The 27,601-nt window shown below is 38.0% G+C and overlaps 1 protein-coding gene across 1 annotated transcript in view; it reads left to right on the forward strand.

The window, feature by feature from the left end:
- Positions 1-27,601, forward strand: part of LOC132111366 (phospholipid-transporting ATPase ABCA1) — a 143,008-nt gene that overhangs the window by 70,644 nt on the left and 44,763 nt on the right. The window contains exons 23-36 of the mRNA XM_059518590.1: positions 9,070-9,272; positions 10,148-10,211; positions 10,301-10,503; positions 11,234-11,282; positions 11,827-11,934; positions 12,112-12,144; positions 12,651-12,790; positions 14,537-14,664; positions 16,612-16,710; positions 16,813-17,005; positions 22,037-22,131; positions 22,220-22,325; positions 26,349-26,423; positions 26,577-26,746. Of these exons, the coding sequence (XP_059374573.1) occupies positions 9,070-9,272; positions 10,148-10,211; positions 10,301-10,503; positions 11,234-11,282; positions 11,827-11,934; positions 12,112-12,144; positions 12,651-12,790; positions 14,537-14,664; positions 16,612-16,710; positions 16,813-17,005; positions 22,037-22,131; positions 22,220-22,325; positions 26,349-26,423; positions 26,577-26,746 (1,666 nt within the window). The remainder of the gene's footprint in view (positions 1-9,069; positions 9,273-10,147; positions 10,212-10,300; positions 10,504-11,233; positions 11,283-11,826; positions 11,935-12,111; positions 12,145-12,650; positions 12,791-14,536; positions 14,665-16,611; positions 16,711-16,812; positions 17,006-22,036; positions 22,132-22,219; positions 22,326-26,348; positions 26,424-26,576; positions 26,747-27,601) is intronic.

Raw genomic sequence — 27,601 nt, forward strand, 5'->3', positions numbered from 1 at the left:
GAATCTCTGAATCTTACTCTTAGCCTCATGAGCTTGGACGCCGTCATGGATCTGCTGCAGAAATTTGGCAGCCCTTTCCATCTTAGTCCAGAGATCATGGTGATCAATGGTGTCAAAGGTTCTGGCAGGTCGTTTCTGAAGACGCGCTGTAGGATGTATGGGGTTAAAGCGCTGGAGCAGAACATCATGACTCTTTCAGCAGCTTATCCGAGATGCCACAACTGCTTCTTCCTGTCACGCTATCTCTTATGAATTGTGACAGTGCTCTTTCCAGTTTTGAGCAATTATTTGGTGCCTACATACTGTAAAGGTGAAGACTTTGCGCTGTAGGTCCTCGGGCCTTGTCCTGTCCTTCTTATACTGATTCTGAAGAGTTTGGCTCCAGCAATCTGAGGAAGTGTTTAGTGATCCTGTAGACCTTGATTAGCTTGTTCAGGTGTGTGTGTGTGTGTTACAGGGGCTTCACTAATGATCTCAAACGATAGCATAGATAGCATACAGTGTTCATAACATGTTATATATATATATATATATATATATATATTTTTTTTTTTTAATGTTACTACTTTTTATGTTCAGAGAACATTCAACAATAATGTTTTTTTTATTATTCTTTTTTTTTTTTTTATAACGTAAAGTTTTAATATATCCAATTAATATATTAATGGTATCCAATTTTCACATGTCTGTCATTTTAAGAATCGGCCATTTTGAATTTTGTCATAAAATGCTGTAATTTACTAACGCCTTGACGTATGGTTAGGAAACTCGGTAAGCACCGTTGACACCATGCCCTGATGGTACTCAATAAGTTTGAGTTATGTTTGAGTTTGAGGTATAAAGTTATAATGAAATTTATAAAATGCTAATACTTTATTTTATGGTTTATGTTGAAAACATACTTTTTCGAATTCCCCCGAGACCGTCAGTCCGATTTTCACTAAATTTGACTAGGATCATCTTCAGACCATGCTGGCAAAATGTTATGAATTTTGTGTCGATATACGAAACGGTTCTTGTTTAGCACGTCAATGAATTTGCTGGAAATATGCATCTGAGGCTACATCTCTGCAATTTTTTGACATATTGACTCCAGACTTTGTATGTGTCATTTTCACCTCACACTGACCATGCAACATTAATTTGATAACCTATTGGTCAAAAATGATAAGCCCATAAACCATATTACTAGTGGTTGTATTTATGAATTTTCAGCCATTTTGACTAAAGTAATCTTACTGTGACCGTCGTCACTGATTTGTGATTTTCTATTTAGTACTGGGGGTGTCGCTCTTGAGCGTGTATACGGGGAACCAGGTAGGAAGTTATTTAAGGAAGTATGATTGCGTCTCTCTCTCTCTCGCCTTGGTTAGGTGTGCGGGTTATTCCAGGTCATGGTCACACTAGCGCACGGTTTGTGAGTGTTGTGGTAGCCCGCTTTGCATTAATGTGTTCATACTACATTTAATGCTGCGGTCTTTTGTGTATTAATGCTTACGATTCCTATTTTGAGGAATGTGATTACCTCATTGAATTTCGTAAAACAATAAGAAGGAATAATTTGCATGTAAATGGAGTTTTTGAGAGAGAGAGCTTTTTCCAATTGGTTGTGAAGTTATGATGGTGATTTCAATGCTAATTCAGGGCATTATATGTAGTGTGTTTTGAGGAGGTTTTTGGTGTAGGGAGATTTCATTTTATTTATGTTGGCGCTCGAGTTGCCGATTTCAGTTGTAATTATTGTGTGATGTTATGAATTACGTTTCAGGCCCAGTAGTTTGAGTGACAAGGTAAGCTTAATTGTTGGAATTATTTAATTGTTTGCCGATTTATTTGCCACTCATTTATATTTCTAAGGTATTTAAAAGGTAAATGTTCCTGGGCTTGGCAATAAAATTGTGATTTATTATTTTATTTCCAGTTATTTCTTTTCTTTTTCTGTGTTAAATGTAATGTACTGAATTGGAGTAAATGAATTGGAATTGATTATGAATAGAAAACTTTTGAATCAACTTCCCTGTTGTTCCTTGTTTTATTTATTCCATATAATATAATAGTGTCATCATTGTATGTAATATAGCTAATGATGTATTTAAAGTCAATAATTGTGGTGGTTTTAACCCCTGGCACCCGAACCCAACTTTTCTAAGGCCAGATACTGTCACAGTATTTGGCAGTATTTAATTACTCATTCCTGCAGTTGGTCTGAGGCTTGCTTATGTAGTGCTTGGCCCTCTAATTGCTGCTTGTAGCTATATTTTGCTATATTTTTATACTCTGATCCAAGCCAAATTTGTCTCTCCAAACAGTGTCTACTCTTCCATTTAAAACTTTCTTATTTAAAACTTTTACACAGTTTCGATACAATTTCTTACGGTCAGCCTCGTGAATACTTGAATCTTCCAAGTTCTCCAACATCTCCCCATTAGATCCTTTATGATCAGGTAAAAAGAAAACTTCAGGAAAAGGATCTTTATTGTTTGGAGAAACTTTTCTTCCATCGTAAGTCTCCGTTTTAAAAACTCCAACAATTTTCTTGCCAATCTTTCCAACTTTAATTTTATACCAGATGCTACCCCTTGCGAGTTATTTAAGTCAGTACCTCCCTCAGCTCACACAACTTAACCTTTTTTGAAGTACACATTACATTTTCAAACCCACATGCAATTTCATTGGATACATCCAACCTGGCTCCAAACACAGTCGGTTCTTCTAATAACCAAAATAGAGAAGACTCAGAAACCCCTCTTCTCTTTTCAAAAAGCTCCACACTCTAAAAATCCCCTCATAAAAAGGTGTCAGTCCATTCAGTGGAATTCTGTTAGAATCCATTAAAAACAAAGTAAAGTCCAAACCCAGACCTCCAGCTTGTCTTAAAATAGATCCAGCAACATTTCTCCAAACCAGATCCTCTGGACCCGTTAAAAGTCTTTGAATGAACTGTAAGCGAAAGGTTGCTCCTCTGCTGACCAGGTGTATCAGTCCTTGCCCCCCTTCCTCTCTAGGAAGATAGAATACACTCTGCGGTATCCAGTGAATTTTAGTCCAGAAAAAATCCACTATTACAGTCTGCAGTTTTGCGAGAAGTCCACTTGGCGGCTCAATTTTTTTAAAACTGCGAAACAACTTTTCCGTGCCTGACCAGTTCTCTTTGGATCACTTCATCCTTTATAAAAGGTGGAACATTCGACAACAAGATCTTTTTCGCCGGTTGAATCAAAGGCATTACCGGTGTGTACGAATCATTCAATATAATACAATACAAGCCAAACGATGCCAGAACGTCGAAGCCACCAGATTATTAATAATTGTCACATGTCCTCTAAAGGACATCTTTGGCCAAAACCATCTCCATTTTTCCAGACGGCCTTTTGTTTTTTCCAAAACCCCTTCCCAGTTTTTTTGCCACATTGAATCATCTCCAAGATAAACACCCAAATATTTAAAACCTCTTTTCTTGCACTCAAGTCCAGCTGGTAGTTTAGGAATACATCTACCTTCCCATTTTCCGCCTACACTGGCTTCACTCTTACACCAGTTTACTTTAGCTGAAGACAATTGACCAAACTCATTTAAAATAACCTGTAAAGTGTTTACTTCTTCTTGATTTTTTATCATAACCACAATATCGTCAGCATAAGCTGATAACTTAATCTTACATTCAGATTGCGGTATACTCCACCCATCAATGTTTGCCCTAATCCTTAACAGCAGAGGTTCAAAGGCTAAAGCATACAACATGCCAGAAAGTGCACACCCTTGTCTAATACCTCTTGTAATTTTAAAAGGAACACTCAACCCTCCATTAATTTTGAGTATACTCTCAATGTTTGCATACAACACCCCAATCATTTTAATAAAACCTGGGCTGAAACCAAACTCACTCAGAGTCTTCCAGAGGTACTTATGCTCAACCCGGTCAAAGGCTTTTTCCTGGTCTAAGGAAATAAGGCCAAAATCTAAACCCAATGATCCAGAGACGTCCAAAATATCTCAAATTAAATGAATGTTATCAAAGATCGATCTATTGGGAACACAGTATGTTTGGTCTATATGTATGACCCCACCAATCACTTCTCTCAACCTAAACACTAAGGCTTTAGATAAGATTTTTATATCAGAGCATAAGAGTGACACAGGTCACCAGTTCTTTATGTTTCTGAGGTCTCCTTTTTTCGGTAACAGGGTGATCACTGCTCTCCGGCAGATTGTCGGCAGTGACCCTCTGGTCAAGCTGTCATTAATCACCTCCAGAAGATCATCACCCAAAACTGCCCAGAATGATTAATAAAACTCAACAGGAATTCCATCGATCCCTGGAGCTTTCCCGCACTCCACACTCTTTAGGGTGTTATACAGCTCACCTTTCGTAAAAGGTTTTTCCAGCTCAGTGTTTGCTTCATCCGGAAATTTAGGCAAACTCACATAAAACTTACTGGCTATATACTTCACCTCTACGTGACCACTCTTATATAACTCGGAATAAAAACCTACCACTCTTTTTCTTATTTCCTTAGCCTCTATAATTTCTGTACCTGATTCAGATAACAAGGAATGCATAGTTCTATTTTGGCCATTTTTCTTTTCAAGTCCAAAAAAGAAACTGATTGGGCCATCCATCAGTGCTACACTCTGAAAACGCGAGCGTACCAGAGCACCCTGTGCTTTAACCCCCAACAAATCATCTAAAATTTTATTTTTATCTTTAAAAATTTTAACACATTTTCTGTCTCTAACAGATTCCACTAAATTAGAGATACAGTTGCTGTATCTCTATTTTTGCAATGTCCCACCATTGTTGCAAAGAATCAAAGGATGACTTCTTATCCTTAAACTGTTGCCAAAAATGGCCAAACACCTCACAAAAAAAATTATCTTGCAATAAAACCGTATTAAAATGCCAATAAGCACTTCTTGGCTTTACATTAGTGAAAAAAACATTACAACTGACTAATCCATGATCTGAGAAGCCCACAGGAGAAACTGCACATTGTTTAATAATATTAAAATGATGTTTAAAACAATAGCACCTGTCAAGTCTAGCCATTGTCACATAAAGTTCCCTCACTTGTGTCCATGTGTACTGCCTCTGTGTTTTATTTAGAACCCTCCAAATGTCATACAATTCACATTATTTCAGAATTTGTTTTAAGACACACTGCGAAGGCATATGTGGTTCTTTGTGATTTCTATCAATTTTATCGTCTTCTGTACAATTAAAATCACCCCCTAGAAATAAAAATTCTTCAGATTTACAACTCTTTACAATATCTCTAACTTTGTTTAAAAGCAACACTCTTTCACTTCCCAATACTGGGGCATACAAATTTATAAATACAACAGAAAAATGTTCAAACTCAAGCCGAAATTTCAGCAACTGTCCCCCGACTACTTGCTCTACTTCACATGAGACTGGATTTATATTTTTTCTTAGTAAAATTGCTACACCTCCACTAGTGGTAGTCTTATGGCTCACTATCACCTTTCCTTCCCATTCCATCATCCATTCATTTTCATTTTTTTATCACTACATGTGTTTCTTGAAGAAACATAACATCAATCTTTTTTTGTCTTATCAACTCATAAAGTATTGCTGTTTTTCTGAAATCTCTTGCACCATTCATGTTCAGGCTGCCCAGTCTTAAATTACTCATAAATAAATGAGAAAAAAAAGAAAATGTGCAAAACAAAAACAAGAAATTGACAAAGAAAAAAGAAAAATTAAAACACTTCCTTTTCATCATTTAATCTTTTGGATCTCACCTTTTGAACAAGTTTCTTTAACCTGTATACTTCCTGTTATGTGAGACCCCCTAAACCAATTTATTTATTGACATTTTTGCAGCCTCTATGAACATTTCAGTATCAGGAAAAAAAACTCTTGTACTTGAACACCCTTCATGCCTTTTGTGTTCTGCAAAAATATTTAATTTTTTCAAGGGTGTAAGCACTCCTCCCAGATCTTCTTTGAGAGACTCAGTCAACTGAACTTACGGATTCACACTCACTTCCTGTCACAGAATCATCCGAGTTATTGTGTTCAATGTCAGACATGGTTTCTTGAACCATCTTTTCTTTTATCTGATCTTCTTGAACCTGCTCTTTCCTAGCTTTTTTTGAGACTTCTACATTCACATAAGGGCTAGCAGCATCATTTGCTTTTTCAATTTCCCATTCTACTTCTTCCTCATTAGTTACATTTACAGTTTCTTTTTGATTAGTTTGTTCACCATTCTCAAGCACTTCCCCTCCTTTTTCCTGATTCCCATTCTCCACATTATCTTTCGGTCCCTCACCTCCAATATCATTCCTTAGGCCTACTGCATCGTGTTCCACATTTTCAGGACACTCACGAGCAAGATGTCTTCCTAAAACACTTCATTGTCTCCAATGTAACGTAAATCACATAGTCAAAATCATCAATTCTAAACTTTAATGTGCACTCTCATTGTTCAGAATCATATACACCTGCCGCCGGAAAGAAACAACATGCTTCAACGTGCCGATTTGCAATTTAAGGTGATTTTTTTTAAACTGCGAAACAACTTTTCCGTGCCTGACCAGTTCTCTTTGGATCACTTCATCCTTTATAAAAGGTGGAACATTCGACAACAAGATCTTTTTCGCCGGTTGAATCAAAGGCATTACCGGTGTGTACGAATCATTCAACACAATTCCACTAGCGACTATCTCGTTAACCTTGTTCACTTCATCTAGGAACAAAACAATGCACTGTTCATCCTAGATGCCGACAAGATACTCTTATATCCCACAACTTGAGCAACTGCTATGATGCAGTCCTCTATAGAGCAGCGCTCCGTGGAGATGACTTTAATACCATTCCGTCGCGTTAGCTTATCAAGCTGTACGCTCTCCGCTGCTGCCATCTCCGACAGCACACGCTGAACACTCTCCCTAGCTCCAAGCAAAACCTCCACAAATACATCAAAAACTTTGCCAAAGAAAAGAAGAAAAGATAGAAAACACACACAGCCCGCAGGCCAGCGCTCTCGCACTTCACACTCGTTCAACTCAGATGCTCACGCATACGCACAGAGAGAGAGAGAGAGAGAGAGAGAGAGACCCCACCATGTGAAACTCAGTCCAGCCATAATGGGCAATAATGAAATATGACTCTTAATCATCAATTACCATGGATACATTTAAAATGTAATTTAATAAATAAATAAGTGGAGATGAAATGTATGTATTATGATAACTTCAAATAAAGCAATATATACCATATAGTGTTCCTGTGGCTCAAGTGGTAGAGCATTGTCTTACCAGCGCAAGGTTGTGGGTTTGATTCCCACAGAACACATAAAAAGGTAAAAACTGTTAGCTTGAATGCTCTGTAAGTCACTTTGGATGAAAGTGTCTGCTAAATGCACAAGTTTAAGTTCAAGTTAAGCAAATCTCAACTGCTTAATTGTCTGTAAATGTCACTATATTATTATATAGCTGCTTTGAAAAATTGTGTATTGTGAAAAGCACTATACAATTTGAACATTTGATTGATTGGACTTGATTGATTTAATTTGACATGCGGACGAATGGCGCACACAGAGACGCGCTGTTTAGATCGGGTTCGTTTAAAGAGCTGCTAACGACTCATTTACTCACACAATGCTCTCTCTGTAAATGTCAGCATGTGTCTAAAGAAATGAGTCAATTGATGCGATTCATTCAATCTGTGAATCTACTGATGTTCTTCCCTGTACTTACTGACTTTCACTTGGCTTTTTGGTATTGTTCTAAAACTGTTCTGTAGTGTTTCTTACTTCAGGATCTTTGCTCTGTTGTCTTTATTTGTCCTGTCGTTTGTAATTAGTTTCTTACGTCCCTTATTTGAGGTGCTGAGATGTCAGCGTTAAACTCTGCTGCACTGTGGCAGCTTGTTAAACCAGTAATACAAATATCACACGGTTCATTTTTAATTATTGTCATTTCTAATAAGTCCTGCAGTCCTCGGGGGACTGAACTTGCATATTCGGCCCATTTCAGCTGGATTGTGTGCGTAATCAGAGAGCAGCTGATGATATTTTGATTAGTTTAGCTGATTATTCTCTGATTAATAATTTGGGAAAATGGATTGATGTGTACTAGTGCAGTTAATTGGGCCGAGAGTGGCCTTCTGTCACACACACTCACTCACACACACATTGAATAAGCAGTTTTTGGCATTTGCTGTAATACATTCACAGGTGCTGAATCGTTGAATAACACTCAGATATAAAGCCAGAGCTTAGTTTTTTTTTTTTTTTTGGTAATCTTCTCTTCTGCTCACCAGGGCTGCCTTGATTTATCCACAATTCGGTAAAACAGTAATATTGTGAAATATTATTACAGTTTAAAATAAATGTTTTCTATGTCGTTGCTATATTAAAATGTAATTTATTGCTGTGATTTTCAGCATCATTTCTGAAAATGTGTCTTCAGTGTCACATGATCTTCAGAAATCATTCTAATATACTGATTTGCTGCTTAAGAAACATGATTTATTCTTGCAGAAATCCTGTACATACAGCTCTGCAACACTGAGTTAAACACGTTTTCCATTTCAAAGCTTTGTTTTATAGTCAACAGACACTCATCGTGTCCAGATCGCTGCTTTACAGAGTCCAACATCAGCGTCTCTCAATATAAACACCAGTTTCTCTGCCAGTTTCCACGTCTGCCCTTGGGAAGCGCAGATGCATGATATTTCATGATATTTCTGCTCTCGGCAAGTCAAAGGACTGATGCATTGAACTCCCACTGCCTCCTCGTCACACAGGCAGAGCAGAAATAATGTCGGCGCTGAGCCCCGCGGGTGTCTGGCTTCAGCTGCAGCTCCGGCGCACACAAAACACTGGAAACTTTTCTATACATGCAGAGAAAGAGTGAGATGTAAAAGTGCCTATATATAGAGCATGCTGTTTTCCAGTGCACCTGCACTTCAAACGCGTCCTATCCCATTCGACTGAGCACGGGCCCTTCAGAAATGCACGCTCGCTGCTGAACTTTGATGGTTTCCGCACTGCCACGAGCACTGAACGTGGGATTGTTTGATGTCTGTGTCTCTTCCAGGTCGTACCATCATCCTGTCGACGCATCACATGGATGAAGCGGATATTCTTGGTGATCGTATTGCCATCATCTCGCACGGCCGCGTCTGCTGCTGCGGCTCCTCGCTCTTCCTCAAGAAGACGTACGGTAGAGGCTATTACCTGACGCTCGCGCGGGCCAATCAGGATCGAGTCATGGCACAACGAGCCCCATTGATTAAAGAGGTAAACTGGCCCTGACAACACTCAAAAATCAGTCAACTGTTGTTCGGGTAAATTTTTTGTTCAAGTGCAGGCCTTCTTCACACACACAAACAATAAAATAGACAAACACACAACTAGAAAATTACACACAAAAAAACAAATCCTTACTAAATAAATTCATTCTTGAGTTACATGGCTTTCTTCTGCCCCCCCAATGTACACCTGCAACTGGTCCAAATAAAAATCATAATATTCCTTTAATTTCCAATGATATCCCTTGTTTTTATCATGTATATACTATTATATTATTTATTAACACTTTGAATTATTTCGTTTTTATTTTTACATTTTCAGATCTCATTTTGTTTAAGTTTAAGTAATATTATCATGTGATTTTTGTTATTAAACTTATTTAATTTCTGATTTTCATTTATTTTTATTTCATTTAGGTTTTTTATCAGATATTTATAATTGAATTTATTTTAGCTTTACTTCAATTAACTTTTTTTTTGAAATTTTAATTAACAATTACAACACTGATCAAATTTATAACAGAGTTGCCCGAATGTTTGCACTTTTTATCAACTTGACCTATTTTTGGTACATTGTAATAAAAAACATACATATGAAAAAGAAAAAGAAAAGAAATGAAGATATGATTCAATACAACTTTTTGGGCCCTGATTTGGGCATATCTGATTTACCATATTAAGAAATTACAAGATATGCACATTTTTTTTTAACTGTTCCTAGAGTGTTTTACCTTCTTAAATGTCGAAAACAGCTAAACAAGACTCTCAGGTAAAACTAGTTGAAATAGTTGACTAGTTATGCCCCATCCCTGCTAGCGACCATGTGGTTAAAGTCTTTGACTTGTCTTTGTGTGTGTGTGGCAGTGTGATAAGTCCAGTGTGGATGAGGGCATCGGCAGTGACAGCATCAGCAGTCTGGATCCACCAGGTTCACAGCTCACTCGCTCTCTAATCAACACACACAAACAGTATCATCATGCAACTGTATAACTGTGTTCTTCTGTCCCTCCTGGTCAGACGTGGCAGATCTGAGTCGACTGGTGCGGCGGCACATGCCAGAAGCTGAGTTTCTAGAGGTCATAGGTCAGGAGCTGGTGTATGTGCTGCCATATACAGGTGTCACAAACGGCAGCTTCGCTTCCCTCTTTAAAGAGCTGGATCTGGAGAAGAGTGCTCTGGGCGTCACCAGCTATGGGATATCAGACACCAGTCTGGAGGAGGTACACTTTACACCAGTGCATCGGTTTGCATTTCACATCTGACTTTGATGAGCAAATGCAGCGCTGCAGATAGTTAGCTACAGATCAATGCATCGCACAGACTACTGATATGTGATGATCAAAACTCATTAAAGGTCTTATTCAATTGTGCATAACATAATAATTACCATAAATGAGACAAGCCTCCAGCTTCCCATCCTTCTATTTTACTGGAAACACGTCAATTACAAGGCATTTTCAGTTCACATCATCGAAAAGCTGATGCCAAACAGAGCAGCAAACCAGTATTTATTTAGGAATTTAAATACATGTCCCAGTTTTAATTTTCAGTGCCACGGACGCAGAAAATAAGTTTCATATATATAAAATTTCATGTTTTCAAAAAATCATTGTGCTGTGAAATAGTGAAATATGATTACAATTTAAAATCAGTTTTCTATCTGAAAATATTGTAAAATGTAATTGGTTTCTGTGATCAAAGCTGTATTTTAAGCATCATTACTCCAGTTTTCAGTGTCACGTGATCCTTCAGAAATCTTCTAATATGCTGATGTGCTGCTTAAGAAGCATTTCTGATTTGATTGATTGATTGATTGATTTGTGGAAATACAATACAATAGAACAGCATTTATTCAAAAAAGGAATTCGTGTGTAACATTATCATTTATTTACAGGCACGTTTAATAACTGCAACTTCTGTAACACAATTTCCTGGTGTTTAATTCCACAGATTTTTCTGAAGGTGGCTAAAGACACGGGTGTGGACGTGGAATCCCACGGTAACCTCATATATATATATATATATATATATATACATCTCCAAAGTTTATATAAGATGCTTGAAAATCCATATGACAAGTTATTGATATGTAATGTCATTTATACATCATTTTTTCAGGTTTTACCAGTTATATTTAGGTCATTTTAGGGTTCCTCTCTTTAACTGTCCTGCATCTATGTGAATGCTGCTGGACTACATGGTGACAGTTTCATAAAACAACTGCACTGAAATGTACCACTCAAGCTCTTTTCATTTTGAGGGATCTTGTTAAATCTAAACCTGGACCGAACCTTTAGAAGGATATCCGGTTTATTTAAAGGGCCTTACGATTTGTCTCTGATAAGAACAGGTGACTCGAATAAGAGCTGAGATGAAGTGCTGCAATTATACTCTCCTGTCTCACCTCAGAGTGTGTGTGGTTGTGTGTATATGTGTGTTACTGCTCATGCAGATAAGAACCGGCCAGATGACTGAGCTGAAAGTATCACACTCCTCCAGAATAACCACTGCTGTGTGTGTGTGTGTGTGTTAATGTGTCACAGATAAGAAAGAATCTCTTAAACAAAAGCACAGAAGCAGCTCAAGGATATCAGGAATACAGAACATCAGCTCAGCACTGGAAGGCAAAGATGCAAACGCTGTGAAAAATGGTGCGCTCAAACATAAACTGACACATATATCTACTACACCTTTATATGTGTATGGAAATACACATACTCTTCCATTCTTTTACAAACCGATCTTTTGAAAAATTCAACTGATACTGAGAAAATAATGGCTTCGTATCACATCACTGCTCTGTATTTTTCCTCCTTGTTTTGAAACAGATGCAAAGGTTAGATTCACTAGTCGTGTGGAGGGTAAGTCAACGTTTCCATCACTAAACATGTAATATTGAGGTGGCTGTGAAAGTGAGTTATCTGTAACTAACGTTGAACTGTTTAGTACTCTAGTTTCAGGCTAATGCCGGTGTTACAGTATTTCACAACAGTAAAACTGTAATGTATGGAAGTAAATAATGTGCCACTGCCATCTTTGATTTGAGGCCAATGCAGCATGGAAGAGAGCACATGAATGTCGAGACAACTTTTCAGAAAATTAACTGCTTTTAACTTGCAAAACACATGATTCAAGACTGTAAGATGTGAAATAACACCCAAAAACTTTAGTTTGGCGCACATGTACACGGACCAGCAATTGAAAATAGCGCATATGGAATATATGTCAATTCATAGTTAAGGTAACTGTAACTGATTCATTTGTAAGAGCAGGGGGACTTTAAAAGTAAAGGAGCTGAGGTATATGAAGTAGCTGAGGCTGGTGTAACGGTTAATGGAGCTGTAATAGACAGTTTTTTATGTTACAGACACCAAGCGGCCCATGTGTGCGAATGGCAAAGGGTCGTACATCATCACGGGTTGGTCACTGATCAAACAGCAGTTTTTAGCTCTTTTTATCAAACGTTTCCATCATGCCCGCAGAAGCCGGAGGGGAATCATCGCTCAGGTAAAACCAGCAGACACATAAAATACCCCGTATAAACCCTCTTGCACTCGTTTTTCTCCTTCAAGTAAATCTCTCTCTCTCTCTCTCTATTTAATATTCTGTAGCTGTGTGACTTTAATATGTTTAGGCAGGTCTGAGCTGCAGTGTGAATCCAAGCAAAACTGTTTAGCACCAAATACTGTACACTGGCCCATCAAAAACAAAAACGCTTGTCTGCGAGATCATGAATATGTTCTTTAGCAAAGCAAGAGCTCAGTGTGTTGAAGCTCAGGAACTGAACGATATGTGACCCTGGACCACAGAATGAGTCTTAAGGGACAATTTTTTGAAATTGAAATATCATGAATAAATAAGCTTTCCATTGATGTTAGGATCGGACAATATTTGTCTGAGATACAACCATTTGAAAATCTGGAATCTGAGGGTGTCAAAAAATATAAATACTGAGAAAATGACCTTTAAAGTTGTCCAAATTCATTCTTAACAATAACAATAATAATCCAAAATTACATTTTGGTATATTTACCGTAAGAAATACACAAAATATATTCGTGGAACATGATCTTTACTTTATATCCTCATGATTTTTGGCATAAAAGAAACATTGATCATTTTGACCCATACAATGTTTTTTGGGGCTATTGCTAAAAATATACCCCAGCGACTCAAGACTTCCTACAATGCTTGCATTTATTAAATTTATTCATTTAGCAGACGCTTTTATCCAAAGCGACTTACAGCGCATTCAGGCTATCAATTTTCACATATCCTGTGTTCCCCGGGAATCGAACCCCCAACCTTGCGCTTGATAACGCAATGCTCTACCAATTGAGCAACTTATATACTGTCAAGAATGAATAAGTGTGTACAAGTGATTGCATGGACACCTACATTTTGCTTTTTGTGATTTGTCCCAAAAACTGAATATAATTTTCCAGCTGTAAATGTATATCTGTTACTGCAGGGTTTATGAAGGCCATATGTACAGTATTAAAAATGGCAAGCCATGTAATGTTTTTAGCTCTTGGTCAAATAGCCACCATCATTGTACATATCTTTCATTTTATCATATTGGCTGATGCTCGTCGGGGAAAGATGTTCCTTTGTTTTCTCCTTCATTATTCCCGATGCGTTCTCCGTCTCCGGCACATTTACATTTTCCTCAGTGTAAACAGAGAGTGTTTGAATAGGGTGTTTGAATTAATTGGACAATCACGGAGTGTAATTAATGAGCTGGAGTGAAGCCATGTCGTCGACTCCTATGCAGCATGTCTCGCTCTCGCAGGTTTTGTGTGCACTGGTTTCACTCCGTCTGTCAGCGGAGGGATGGAATGAAAGGAGAACATTTGGAGAGATAGCAGAACGGAAGAATAGAGAGAAATTAATTATGCTGGGAATGAAGGGTGACAGTGCCAGTATTTGAAAGTGTTCAATCAAGCCCTTTTATACTTTAACTAAGCCAACACAAGCACATGAAACTCATCTGCCAGAGGGGGGGGGGGGGGTGCATTAAAAACTCGAGCCACATGGTGTTTCAGCACAAACCTGCATCTGGTTCACTAAGCGCCCTCAGTCCATTTGCTTAAATTGGACTTTGCCCAAAGATTCAATAACTTCATCGAAATGAATTTTACTTTTAAATTTATTAGATTAGAATCTGTTAGATTATGATTGATAGACTCCCATAAATGCAGATGTATTGTGTGTGTGTGTGTGTGTGTGTGTGTGTGTGTGTGTGTGTACCAGGTTGTGATGCCGGCGTTCTTCGTGTGTCTGGCTCTCATCTTCTCTCTGATTGTTCCTCCGTTTGTTGAATATCCCAATCTGGAGCTTCAGCCCTGGATGTATGGAGCTCCACAGAATACCTTCTATAGGTACATGATTAAATGTAGCACAATATGTTTGATTGATTGTTTGATTGATTGATTGATTGACTGATGCATTAAATTGATCAGAATGACAGTAAAGACATTTGTGTAACAAAAGTTTTCTATTTTAAATAAATGCTATTCTTTTAGACATTCTATTCATCTCTCAATCCTGAAAAATAAAGTGTATCACGGTTTTCACAGAACAATATGAAGAAGCACAACCGTTTTCAACATTGATAATAATCAGAATTGTTTCTTAAAGGGTTAGTTCACCCGAGAATGAACATTTGTCATCTTCTACTCGCCCTCGTAGCATCCTAGGTGTATGTGACTTTCTTCTTTACTGAATAATCCAATCAAAGTTATATTAAAAATTGCCCTTGCTCTCCCAAGCCTTTCAATGGGGGTAAGCGGGTGTTTGTTGTCAACAGTTCAGAAGATGTGAAATAAAGTGCGCGCATCTGTAATAAAATGTCCCTCTCACAGCTCCGGGGGGTGAATAAAAGCCCCCGTAGTGAATCCATGAGTTTTTGTAAGATAAATATCCAGATTTCAAATGTAACAAACACTTTTTTTTCTGTGACTGTGAGGAACCAGAAGACGTGAAGGCGGAAGATGGAAGACGTATGCGGCGCGTGTGCATGCCTCTAGGAAATGTAGGAGGAAAGGAAACAAAGTTTCCTTCCTTTAGCAAAGGAAAACCAGACTCATCTTGGCTTATTTCAAAATCCTCCGACGTTCTTCTTTACAAATCCACGTTTTGTGCTTCTTATTCGTGACCAGTGTTTTGTTTTGTTCTCTCTCTGCACTCGTCACTAACCACGCAGTGCTGACGAACTACAGTACAACATCCGCCTGCACATCTTCTGGTATCCCACGGTCAGCAGAATTGAGAAAAAAAGTGTTTAATACGTTTACAATCTGGATATTTATCTTACAAAAACGCATGGATTTGCTACAGGGGGCTTTTATTCAACCCCCGGAGCTGTGAGAGGGACATTTTATTATAGATGCGCGCACTTTATTTCACATCTTCTGAACTGTTGACAACAAACACCCGCTTACCCCCATTGAAAGGCTTGGAAGAGCAAGGGCAATTTTTAATATAACTTTGATTGGATTATTCAGTAAATAAGAGTCACATACACCTAGGATGCTTCGAGGGCGAGTAGAAAATGACAAATGTTCATTCTCGGGTGAACTAACCCTTTAAGCAGTAAATCATCATATTAGAATGATTTCTGAAGATCATGTGACACTGAAGACTGGAGGAATGATGCTGAAAATGAATTTTTGATCACAGAAATAAATTACATTTCACTATATATTAACATAGAAAAGTTATTTTAAATTATAAATCTTTACTGTATTTTACTCACAGTTTTGAACATAGACTTTGTAGTGCACGTTCCAAACTTAAATTTTTATACTTCATGAATGAAAATATTTTGTAACATGATATTGATGCACCATTTACATGGTAATGCAATGTCTGATTTTAAAATGGGTTTTAAAGGATGAATTTTGAGATTTTACGTTTTCAGTTGATAAATAATTTCTGATGATTTCTAAAATGTGATAGAGAAAAAGGCAACAAATAACGTTTTTTTTAAACAAAGGTTTAAACTCCTGTTATAATTTAGATTTTTGAGGGTGCACTCTTGTCATAAATTAATCAATTACCTTTCCTACATAATTTTTAACAAAAAACATTGGTAAAATATATATTTGGGAGTCTTATAGTGAAGTAATTGTAGGCGTCCCGTATTCAAGACGGGGTGACAATTAAAGGGATAGATGTTCAAATAAATGCAGCCTTATTGATCAGAAGAGATATCATTCAAAAACATAAAAAAATAAACGTTTGCACAGTAGTTTACATATAGAGTTAAGTATAATAAGACACACTCATTTCCTTGGTCAAAAACAAATCTTGTGTGTGTGTTGTAGTTTCGATGATCCTGCTGTAGATCAGGTGGAGAGAGTGACCAATGCTCTGCTCAGTTCACCAGGATTTGGGACGCGCTGCATGAGCACCAACCCCATACCGTGAGCATCGCACACACACACTTACCATGGTCATCAAACACACCCCCCCCCCCACACACACAGGTGTAGCAGCTGACCATGTGTTTCCTGTTCCTCCTTCAGTAAGTTGCCGTGTAACCCAGAGGGAGGCACTGATTGGTTCACTCCGGCGGTGACTCCGTCCATCAGTGAGATCTTTGAGAAGGGAAACTGGAGCATGGAGAACCCGTCGCCAGACTGCCAGTGTGGCACACCGCAGCGCAGCATCATGCTCCCCGACTGCCCGCTCGGAGCCGGCGGTTTACCACCACCACAGGTCAGTCACACACACTATCACACACTGGTGACTGGCCAGTGGCCGAAGGCACGTTCAGCCGCCTGTACATTGCTGATGTAGCTTTATGCCAATAGCTTCTGCTTGATTTTTGGGCAACTGCATTTGTGTTGCTTTGAATTTTCAGTTTTGGGTGAACCAATAACACATAGATTCATTTGAGCTAATGCATTAAAATCCTCTTGTTTTAGTGCAGGTCAATTTGACCCACACTCAATTTCCAAACTGCTTAAAATACTGGTTAATCTGTTTATTTCTTCATCAAATTTGCTAAATATTTCTAATTTAGGGGCATGAATGTGCATGCAAAGTTTCGAAACATAGATGCTTTTTGGAAAGACTGTACAAATCTCAAATTGATCCTCCTTTGCAATCTGTAAAAAAAATGATCAATTTGAAAAAGCAGAATACCTTTATTGTAGCTTGTCAAATACTAAAATGTAAAAATGTTTACTTGAAATTGAAGAATCGTCTTCAGAATCATCTCGGGGAAATTCACACACATACAGTACTCACTACATATGATATGGGTGGATTGTCAGAGAGAAACGGTTTGTCCAACTTCTCTGAACAGAAACTAATGAGCCATAAATAAACGATCAACAATTTCACAGCAGAAGAAACATTATTCATCCAGGTGAAAACGGGTCTTGAGACACATACATTCATTATCATATGTATTATTTTGTCTGTAGCATCTCTTGAATCTGGCTGACTGAAGTTCTGTGTGTCGGTGTGTCAGCAGAAATGCAAATCACTCGCTGAGTTTCAACTTTGACTCTCCTCTGATTCTCTCTCGGTAGACAAGCTTTATCTGAGGATATACTACCAAAAACACACACACACACACATACTCAGGTGACCCAGTTTGCAAATATTTGCTCAAGTACTGGTTTTAGTAAACTATGGAAAGGGTCCTACACACCCAGACACAGAGAGAGAGAGAGAGAGAGAGAGAGATGTTCTGTCTTGAAACATAATCATGGCTGTTTTGGGATGATGGAGGCTGGATGAATCTTATCCACAGCCTCAGGGTTTCAGATACATAAAGTGCTGTTTTAATTAGACCAGCAGCAAACAAACACACACACACACACATATGAAAACCCTGAAGGGTTACATGTGGGAAAACAAATTCTCAACTCTATTTCTGCTTTTTTTTCCTTTTTTTCTGCTTTGTGTAACAACACCTTTTTCTCTTTTTCTGTTTTATTTCATGTAATCAAGGTGTTTCGGAGGTCAACATTATATTCATAAAATTATATTCAGCTGACAAATAACTGTCAACTTCAGCCACTGGGGGACTGGGGGCTGTAACAGAAAAAAGTACCAAATCATTCATGTCTAGTATTCTAGACTAAGTAGAAATTCTAGTTCATTTATTTATTTTGCCTTTGTATAGTTGACATAACAGCTTTTCAGAATAATAATAATAATAATAAATAATAATAATAACAATTTTCCAACTGGTTAGACATTTCATAATAAGAACTGTATAAACAATATTTAGAAAATAGTAAAATGCTATTTAGACTGCATAGTCAGGTCATATATATGCACTCACCTAAAGGATTATTAGGAACACCACACTAATACTGTGTTTGACTCCCTTTCGCCTTCAGAACTGCCTTAATTCTACGTGGCATTGATTCAACAAGGTGCTGAAAGCTTTCTTTAGAAATGTTGGCCCATATTGATAGGATAGCATCTTGCAGTTGATGGAGATTTGTGGGATGCACATCCAGGGCACGAAGCTCCCGTTACACCACATCCCAAAGATGCTCTATTGGGTTGAGATCTGGTGACTTTGGGGCTATTTTAGTACAGTGAACTCATTGTCATGTTCAAGGAACCAATTTGAAATGATTCGAGCTTTGTGACATGGTGCATTATCCTGCTGGAAGTAGCCATCAGAGGATGGGTACATGGTGGTCATAAAGGGATGGACATGGTCAGAAACAATGCTCAGGTAGGCCGTGGCATTTAAACAATTTCCTATTTGTAGTGGAGATGAGTTGTACCCAGTGGGGTCTTCTGCTGTTGTAGCCCATCCGCCTCAAGGTTGTGCGTGTTGTGGCTTCACAAATGCTTTGCTGCATACCTCGGTTGTAACGAGTGGTTATTTCAGTCAAAGTTGCTCTTCTATCAGCTTGAATCAGTCGGCCCATTCTCCTCTGACCTCTAGCATCAACAAGGCATTTTCGCCGACAGGACTTCTGCATACTGGAGGTTTTTCCCTTTTCACACCATTCTTTGTAAACCCTAGAAATGGTTGTGCGTGAAAATCCCAGTAATTGAGCAGATTGTGAAATACTCAGACCGGCCCGTCTGGCACCAACAACCATGCCACGCTCAAAATTGCTTAAATCACCTTTCTTTCCCATTCTGACATTCAGTTTGACATTCTTTTCAAACACCTTCTACATCTATTGTGTCGCATTAAGCGCTTACGGGGCAGTTTATGTAGCTGTAAACTGTGTTTCACTGCAAACCGCTCCGTGAAAGAGTTTTGATTGATTATTTTCTCGCTGTAACGCTAACACGAGCACATGTGCTTTCTTTGATCGGCCATCAGACTCATTCTTCATCCGCTCTCTTTATATCCGTGTACCTGATAAGTGAAAGAGAGGAGGCAGACGCTCCGCACAGGTTTTTAATGAATCGCCCGTTTCCATGGCGATGCCAGGTCAGTGATGTCGCTAGGTGTTCGTTAAGCGTCCGTGAGTTTGTGTTTAACTGCAAGGCTGTGACAAAATAATCAATCCGCAGGCTTTTTTTGTTGATATGAAATGTACAACAAAGCCCTTTTTTATTTATTTTTCCTCATGTAACTTCACTTTTATCTCACAACTGCGTCTGTCATCCTCCACAAAGGCGAAGCCACAAGGAATCTGAAATGTAGACTGATTTATTTATTTTTTCCAGCGGCTCAGTTGAGAATTATTCCTTTACACAGAAATCTATTGGAGTTTTTTTTTGCAGTATACGCATACATGACTATGGGTTCTGCATATTAAGCTAAATAAACAACCCCTCCACATCATAATAGCCGTTTATAGTGTGTAATGTGAATGCAATTTGCTCATTTCTGACTCTTTCATGCATGCATTTGCAGACATTATCATATCCGCATTGCTACGGTACTCCAGCTTCTGTCCAATATTTGGCTGCAAGATTTGTTGGCAAAGCTCCTGTTTAATTTTGCAGAGAGGAGAGCAGGAGATGACAGATGATGAAGATTTGATGTGATATCTAGCAGGCTGCAGTCATTTGCGAGGGCTGAGAAATAGACTTAATCGGAGGGGAAAAAGACCCTGTGAAACAGTTTGATGAACAACTGTTTTCAAACATGTTTTCTTTTGAAACTCGAGACAGTGAGCTTCCAGGTTGTTGATGTCTATTATATGCTTAGTTGAAGCCAACTTATTTTTAAAATAATCCTGTTCAACAGCAGAATTCCTGGTGAAAAACTACATTACCCATGATTATGTAAACAATCTCCACCAATCAGAGAATAGAAACACTTTAGCCCCACCCATTCCTATGAAGCACTTTGATTAACGTATCACAATCTCTCTGCACTCTTAAACTACTTAAATATCTGTACGCATCTGCATATTTAAAATAAATACATTCTGTATACACAATCAACGTCTTAAGTCAGCTGGTTAGTAGTTGTCCTTTTTTATTGTCATTTATTATGCTTCATGGGATTGTAGTTCTTTCGCTTCATTACAGTCTAAGTTCAGACTTCTTTCTTGATTTCTTCCTTTCTTTCTTATTTATTTAAGTCTGATTTTCTTTCTTTCTTTCTTTCTTTCTTTCTGAATTTCAAATACATTGCTTCAAATTCAAGTTTGCAGTGTTGTGATTCACCTCATGGATGGTTAGTTTGGTTCCTGGCTTATAACTCTATAACAAAGTCTTTTTAAAATCCCAATGGGGACAAATGCTAATGTGAGAAACACTTCCAGAACCAGTTACTGAAGAACTGAGGTTATTTGTGCTTTATTATAGATATAAACAGTTCCTGTCTTCAAGTGTGATTGGTTGAATGATGTTTCTCAGAGTGCTGACATCACTGGGATGTTTAACTGACATGTAATTATAATATATAACATTTAAAATATTAAATGCACAGAATTCTAACTTTATTTTGTCATTAGATGCAAAGCGTGATGTTTGTCTTCTGATGGAGCTATTTTTGTTAGCAAGAAAAGGAATAAACTGGGCAATTTTGGTTTGATAGATGTGGACTAAAAGCCACAAAATCCCTGCTTTGATTTCAAGGAAAAAGCATTATTGAAGTGGTTCTGTTCCTGCTCTGTGAATCAGCGTCAAATAGATGTTCATTATAGAAATCACAAGCCTCCAACAGTGTAACCCTTGTGTGTGTGTGTGTGTGTGTGTGTCATAGTGCTTTCATTTAGGCCGGTTTCTGTGGAACAGTCTGTGTCATTAGTTTCACACTGATCTCACCAAAGAAATACACAGAATTTTCTTTTTTTTTGTAATTTTCAGTTTTCATTTTCAGTTTCTCCACCTCGTTTTTATGTTTTTTTATATAAATTACAGAAAATGTTTTTTTTTTTTTTTTTTTTTTTTTTACAATAACAACATGTATTCAGTTAAATATTCAGTAAAAATGTATGTTATTTATTATGGTTTATTATTATTTATTATGGTACTACTACATTTCATGAAGTGTGTGTGTGTGTGTGTGTGTATATATATATATATATATATATATATATATATATATATATATACATTTTAGTATAATTATTAGTAATCTGTTTTGGATTTAATTAGCCGTTTTTTTATTCAGTTTTTTTTTTTTAAGTACATCAACAAAATGAAAGGAATGCATGAATAAATCAAATATGTAAATTCTTGCATCTATTTTATTTTGTTACATCAAGTAATGGAAATGAATTATGTGTGTGTGTTTGTGACAGAGAGAGAGAGAGAGAGTTTGTCATGGTTTTGTCTGGTGTGTGTTTTCTTCTGTAGAGAACTCAGAACACCACAGACACCCTGCAGAACCTCACGGCCCGAAACATGACCGACTTCCTGCTCAAGAACTACCAGAAATCAGGAAAGATACGGTAACAACACACACTCATGCCACAGGATGTGCAGAATGAAATGAGATCGAGGCAGCACAATTCCCAACGTGTGTGTGTGTGTGTGCAGGTACGGCGGGATCTCGGTGGGTGGCGTGAACTCGCAGGTCAAACTCAATGAATCTGACATCACCGCAGTGATCGATGACTTCAGATCAATGCTCAACATCTCGCAGGTGAGAGCGACGGGCTTCAGACATCACTGCCCTCCAAAATGAGTCAAGAATCATTTCTGACTGATCTCAGAGACACCCAATGGTTTGAGATTGCAGTTTACAAATCACATATTTACGTTTATTATGCTAAGCATTTTAGGTTGGTCTTGGAATCATATTCAAGTGCATGAAATATAAATTCAGAAGTGAAGCTTCAGAATATTGGTGTTGTTTCTTTTTTATACCACTCTCAGTTATGACCAAATTATCACAGTTTTATTACAGATATCATAACAATGTGCGTTTGTTTATTACGGACAGCTTTTTAATCCATGTTAATTTTCATGAACAAGTAGCAAAAACCATTTGCTTGTTTCAATAATTCGTTTGATTTGCATGTGGGGAATCTGCATTTGAATATGCACGAGCAGCTTGAGCACGTGTCGTGATGTGAAGTGTGTGTTGTTTACTGTTTTTTAATGCCGTGTGAAGCTTCCCAGGCCTTCGAAAGCTTTTAAATGATGTTAAAATTCCCAGCAGCTCTCCGCTTAGCATACACTTATCAGATATGGAGATCATTTTTTTCCCACAGTGCAATTCTACTGAATTTTTTAATACTTAGAAATGAATATCTGCTGCTCTTCTGAAGTTCAGATAACTTTATTCCCATTAATATATTCCCTCTGATACTGTGGTCTTTTGAAGATAGAGAGAAAAAACGGATCTGCAAACGTCTGTACGCTACAGAATCAACTCTGATTAACAGAACAGAATTGCTTTCTGGAATTAATCCTCTATAAGCAACATGATTTAGCTCATAAACAACTTCATGTATAACCTAAACACGATTTACATTTACAGTTAACAAATATACATAATGCTTTTCACATCTGTCAGGTGTAATGTGTGTTCTGTCATGATTGTGCTGAAATGCTCTTTGAAAGAAATTCATACTTTTATTGAGCAAGGATGCATTAAATTGATCAAAAGTAACAGTAAAGATATTTACCGTGGTACACAGGATTTCTATTGCAAATAATTGCTGTATTTTTGAAAATGTTATTCATCTGCGAATCCTGAAAAATAAAATGTATCGCACTTTCCACAAATATATTGTTCAGCACAACTGTTTTCAACATTGATAATAATCAGAAATGTTTCTTGAGCAGCAAATCAGTATATTAGAATGATTTCTGAAGATCACGTGACAATGAAGACTGGAGTTATGATGCTGAAAATACAGCCTTGATCACAGAAAAAATATATATTTTAACAGATATTCACATTAAAACTTGCGTTTTTAAATTGTAATATTATTTCACATTTTATGCTTTTTTCTGAATTTTTTGCACTTGAATCCATCAAATTAAGTAATTTATTTTAACAAAAGTGCATTTAGAAATGCACTTTGTACGTGTCTGTTGTCAATTAAAATATGTCACATACATTAAACACACAGTCTCTTCATCTTCACAGTTGTCTTACATTATGATTTGTCCAGATAGAAGCTAAAATGTTGTGTGTGACGCTTTAGTATGGAAAGAAAATGGGTTTATGTTCACAGCAGATGCAGCTGTCGGAATCAAAGCCATTACATCACATTTAACCGCTTATTTTATTTTATATACATATCTGCAGGCATACACTGCGGTTGTTTAGTTTGTCTTTATAACGCCTGACGGCAATATTTTAAACCTCAAATCATATTCTTAAACCTGATTTTATGTTTAGACAGTAAGTCACCATTGAACAAACACGACACAAAATGCATTCATTGTACAAAAATACACAAAATATGCACTTAAAATCAAAGTGAAACCTGTGATTGTCAACATGTGCCAGTTGCGTAGATGCATGGACTTTGATATCAACAATAAATGCTTTCTCAAACTGGAGTTGTATATTTTGCTTTCTTAACCATGCTAGTTGGAATTGTTTTTATTATTATTATTATTGTTGTTGTTATTATTATTATTATTATTAGCATTAGCAGGCCTAGTTTTGGCTAAATGTAATGTGGTTGAATCCTCTCCGGCAGCGTGCCAGAGTCTGGACGTCTGATGGGATTTTAATTCTGCTTAGCTCTGTGGTGGACCGCTGTAATGCTAATAGCAGGACGTTTGCATGTGTGTGTGTGTGTGTGAAGGTTATTAGTGTTCATGGTGTATTTCCAGTGTCGTCTGAAGCAGCAAACATTAGCATTAGCATCTGACATCCGTCAGTCTCTCTCTATCATCTGTGTGTATCTCAGATGAATCTCAGCATTTTCAGTAACAGACACACTGCCGACTCGAAGGCTGTTCTTAACGTTAGGGAACGACTGATGTTTCTCTCGGAGAGGCTGTAGGATTCTGTTGGACGTGATCTGAAGGGTTTTTATCTCATACTCTGTAATGATTTGTTCAGACACCTGCTTGCATAAAGCTGTTTTAATCCATGCGCAAGACTGGATTATTCCTCCAGTCTTCAGTGTCACATGATCTTCAGAAATCATTCTGATATTATGATTTGCTGCTCAAGAAACTTTTGTGATTATTATTAATATTGAAAATGCCTCTAGGTTACGAATGTAACCCTAGTTCCTCGAAGGAACGAGACGCTGTGTCGAACGCTTTGGGTCTTGGGTTTTGGAATATCGTGTGCAATCTGTTCAATGGAAGGGCGTGACGTCACGGGCGGGGTGACGTAGTGACCAGGAAGCTATAAAGACACTTGCCGTGCAGCTGGCTTCAGCTTCGAGTAGGGAAACAAGAACCGGCAATGGTGCCGGTAGTATGGCTATGCGACGCAGTGTATCATTACTTCGAGGAACTAGGGTTACATTCGTAACCTAGAGGCGTTCCTCTTCAGGAACTCGGGCTGCGTTGAACGTTTTTGGGAATGATGCGCCAACGCTGCCAGACTTCCAAACCCCTGCATGTGTATCCAGGAGCACAGCTAAGGCGAGAGAACAGAAGAACCAGGAGTGGCTCGCATATCTAGATTGTAGAATCTGGCAAATGTAGAGGGTGTGGACCATCCCGCAGGAGTTGCAGATGTCCAAGAGGGACACACCTACTAAGAAGGCCTTAGAGGCAGCCATACCCCGAGTGGAGTGAACGTTGACTCCCAAAGGAAGGGGAAGACCAGAGGACTCATAGGATACGTTGACAGCCTCGACTATCCAATGACTTAGGGTCTGCTTAGAGGCAGGAAAACCCTTTTTAGGAGGACCGTAGCAAACAAGCAATTGGTCTGATTTTCTCCACAGGGCAGCTCTGTGGACGTATGCGTCCAGCGCTCGAACTGGACACATACAGTTAGCTTCTCCTGGTCTGGCTCCCGAAAGGGAGGAGGGCAGAAGGCCTGCAGTACAGAGCCGAGCCGACTCAGCGTGCTTCAATCCCAGGCAAACCATGCAATCTATAGCGCGATCCAGAATCGCCCCTCAAATGTCTTGTTTTAGCTTTGCTCTTTGGCATAATGTTGCTTTAATGGAAAGACAACAGTAAATAAGACTCACAAGACAGACTTTAGACATGCACACACAGAGCGCTTGCTGAAAGACGCGAAGCTGAAGCCAGCTGCATGGCACGTGTCTTTATAGCTTCCTGGTCGCTATGTCACCCCGCCAGTGACGTCACGCCCTTCCATTGGACAGATTGCACACGATATTCAGAGTTGATCTTGCCAAAGGCGTTTTCCCAAAACGTTCTACGCAGCTCGAGTTCCTGAAGAGGAACATTCGTGCTGCAATTTTTTTTCATTTTTCTTTTTTTTTTTTTTTTTTTTTTGTGGAAACTGTAATACATTTTATTTTTCAGGATTCACAGATGGATAGAAAGTTCAAAAGTACAGCATTTATTTGAAATATAAATATTTTTCAACATTATTAATGTCTTTACTGTCACTTTTGATCAATGCAATGCATCCTTGATAAATGAAAGGATTTTTCTTTAAAAAAACCAACAAGATATATGCATATTTATGATATTGTGTATTGTATTCACACACAAACTCTGGTTTTCTCTCTCTCTCTCTCTCTCTCTCTGTTTCTCTTTGCAGTTTAATCAGAATGAGCACATTTTCCAGGCCATTCAGTTGTTTCTGGTGGAGTTGGGAACCAGAGACAATCTGAAGGTGAGCAGCAGTATCTACAGTACAATTATCATAACAGTATTTTCCATTGATAATTTCCATTTTAATTTTATTATATTTCAACTTAATGTCCACTATCAAAACCTGTGTGTGTTGTGTGTGTGTGTGTGTGTGTGTGTGTGTGTGTGTGTGTAGGTGTGGTTCTATAATCAGGGTTGGCATTCGCTCGTGTCGTTCCTGAACGTGGCCAGTAACGGCGTTCTGAGAGGAAATCTGCCGGCAGGACGACGAGAGCAAGAGTTCGGCATCACCACATTCAACCACCCACTGAACCTCACCAAAGAACAGCTCTCATTTGCAGCACTGTGAGTACAACACACACACACACACACACACACACACACACACACACACACACACACAATAGTTTTTAATATAAAGAAGAAAAATAAAATGTTTCTTGAGCAGGAAATCAGTATATTAGAATGATTTCTGAAGATCATGTGACACTGAAGGCTGGAGTAATGATGCTGAAAATACAGCTGCACATCACAGGAATAAATTACATTTTGACAAATATTTCACAGTTTTTACTGTATTTTAGGTCAAATAAATGCAGTTTTGGTGAGCAGAAGAGACTTCTTTCAAAAAACATTCAAGTGCGTGTGTGCGTGCATGTGTGTGTATGTGTGTGTTCATGGATAATTAAACCCAGCTTGTGAAGGTGTGTTGATCACACAGTATTTGCTGTGAAGACGAATGGTTTGAAATGAGAGAACTCTGCTGTAAATGTGTGTCCAGGTGAAATGACCGTCAGTCTGTGTAACAAGGGTATCACTTCCCTCTAATCATGAATAATGCAGTCCTGAAACTGAATCACCTTCATGTGAGAGACTGTGTGCTCAGCGGGTGCGAGAGATTCAATCTATCACCGCGAGCAGCAGGGAGTCAGAGAAAACATGAAATATTAGCTGATTTCCCAGAATGCCCCAGCAGACTTATTATAGTATCATTACAAACTTTAATTGTTGGAAGCAGCAATTGTTTCAATAACTGTATTCTTGTGTCTTTTACCAACTAAAGACAAAATGACCCAGAGCACTTTTTGTTTTGTGCATTAATAATTGTTATTGTGTTATATTACTGTTACTTTTATGCTTTTTAATTAGGTATTTTATTTTTCATTTTAATTAATTAATTAATTTAATTTAGAAATTGTG

The sequence above is a fragment of the Carassius carassius genome, chromosome 2 (assembly GCF_963082965.1).
Source record: "Carassius carassius chromosome 2, fCarCar2.1, whole genome shotgun sequence".
NCBI lineage: Eukaryota > Metazoa > Chordata > Actinopteri > Cypriniformes > Cyprinidae > Carassius > Carassius carassius.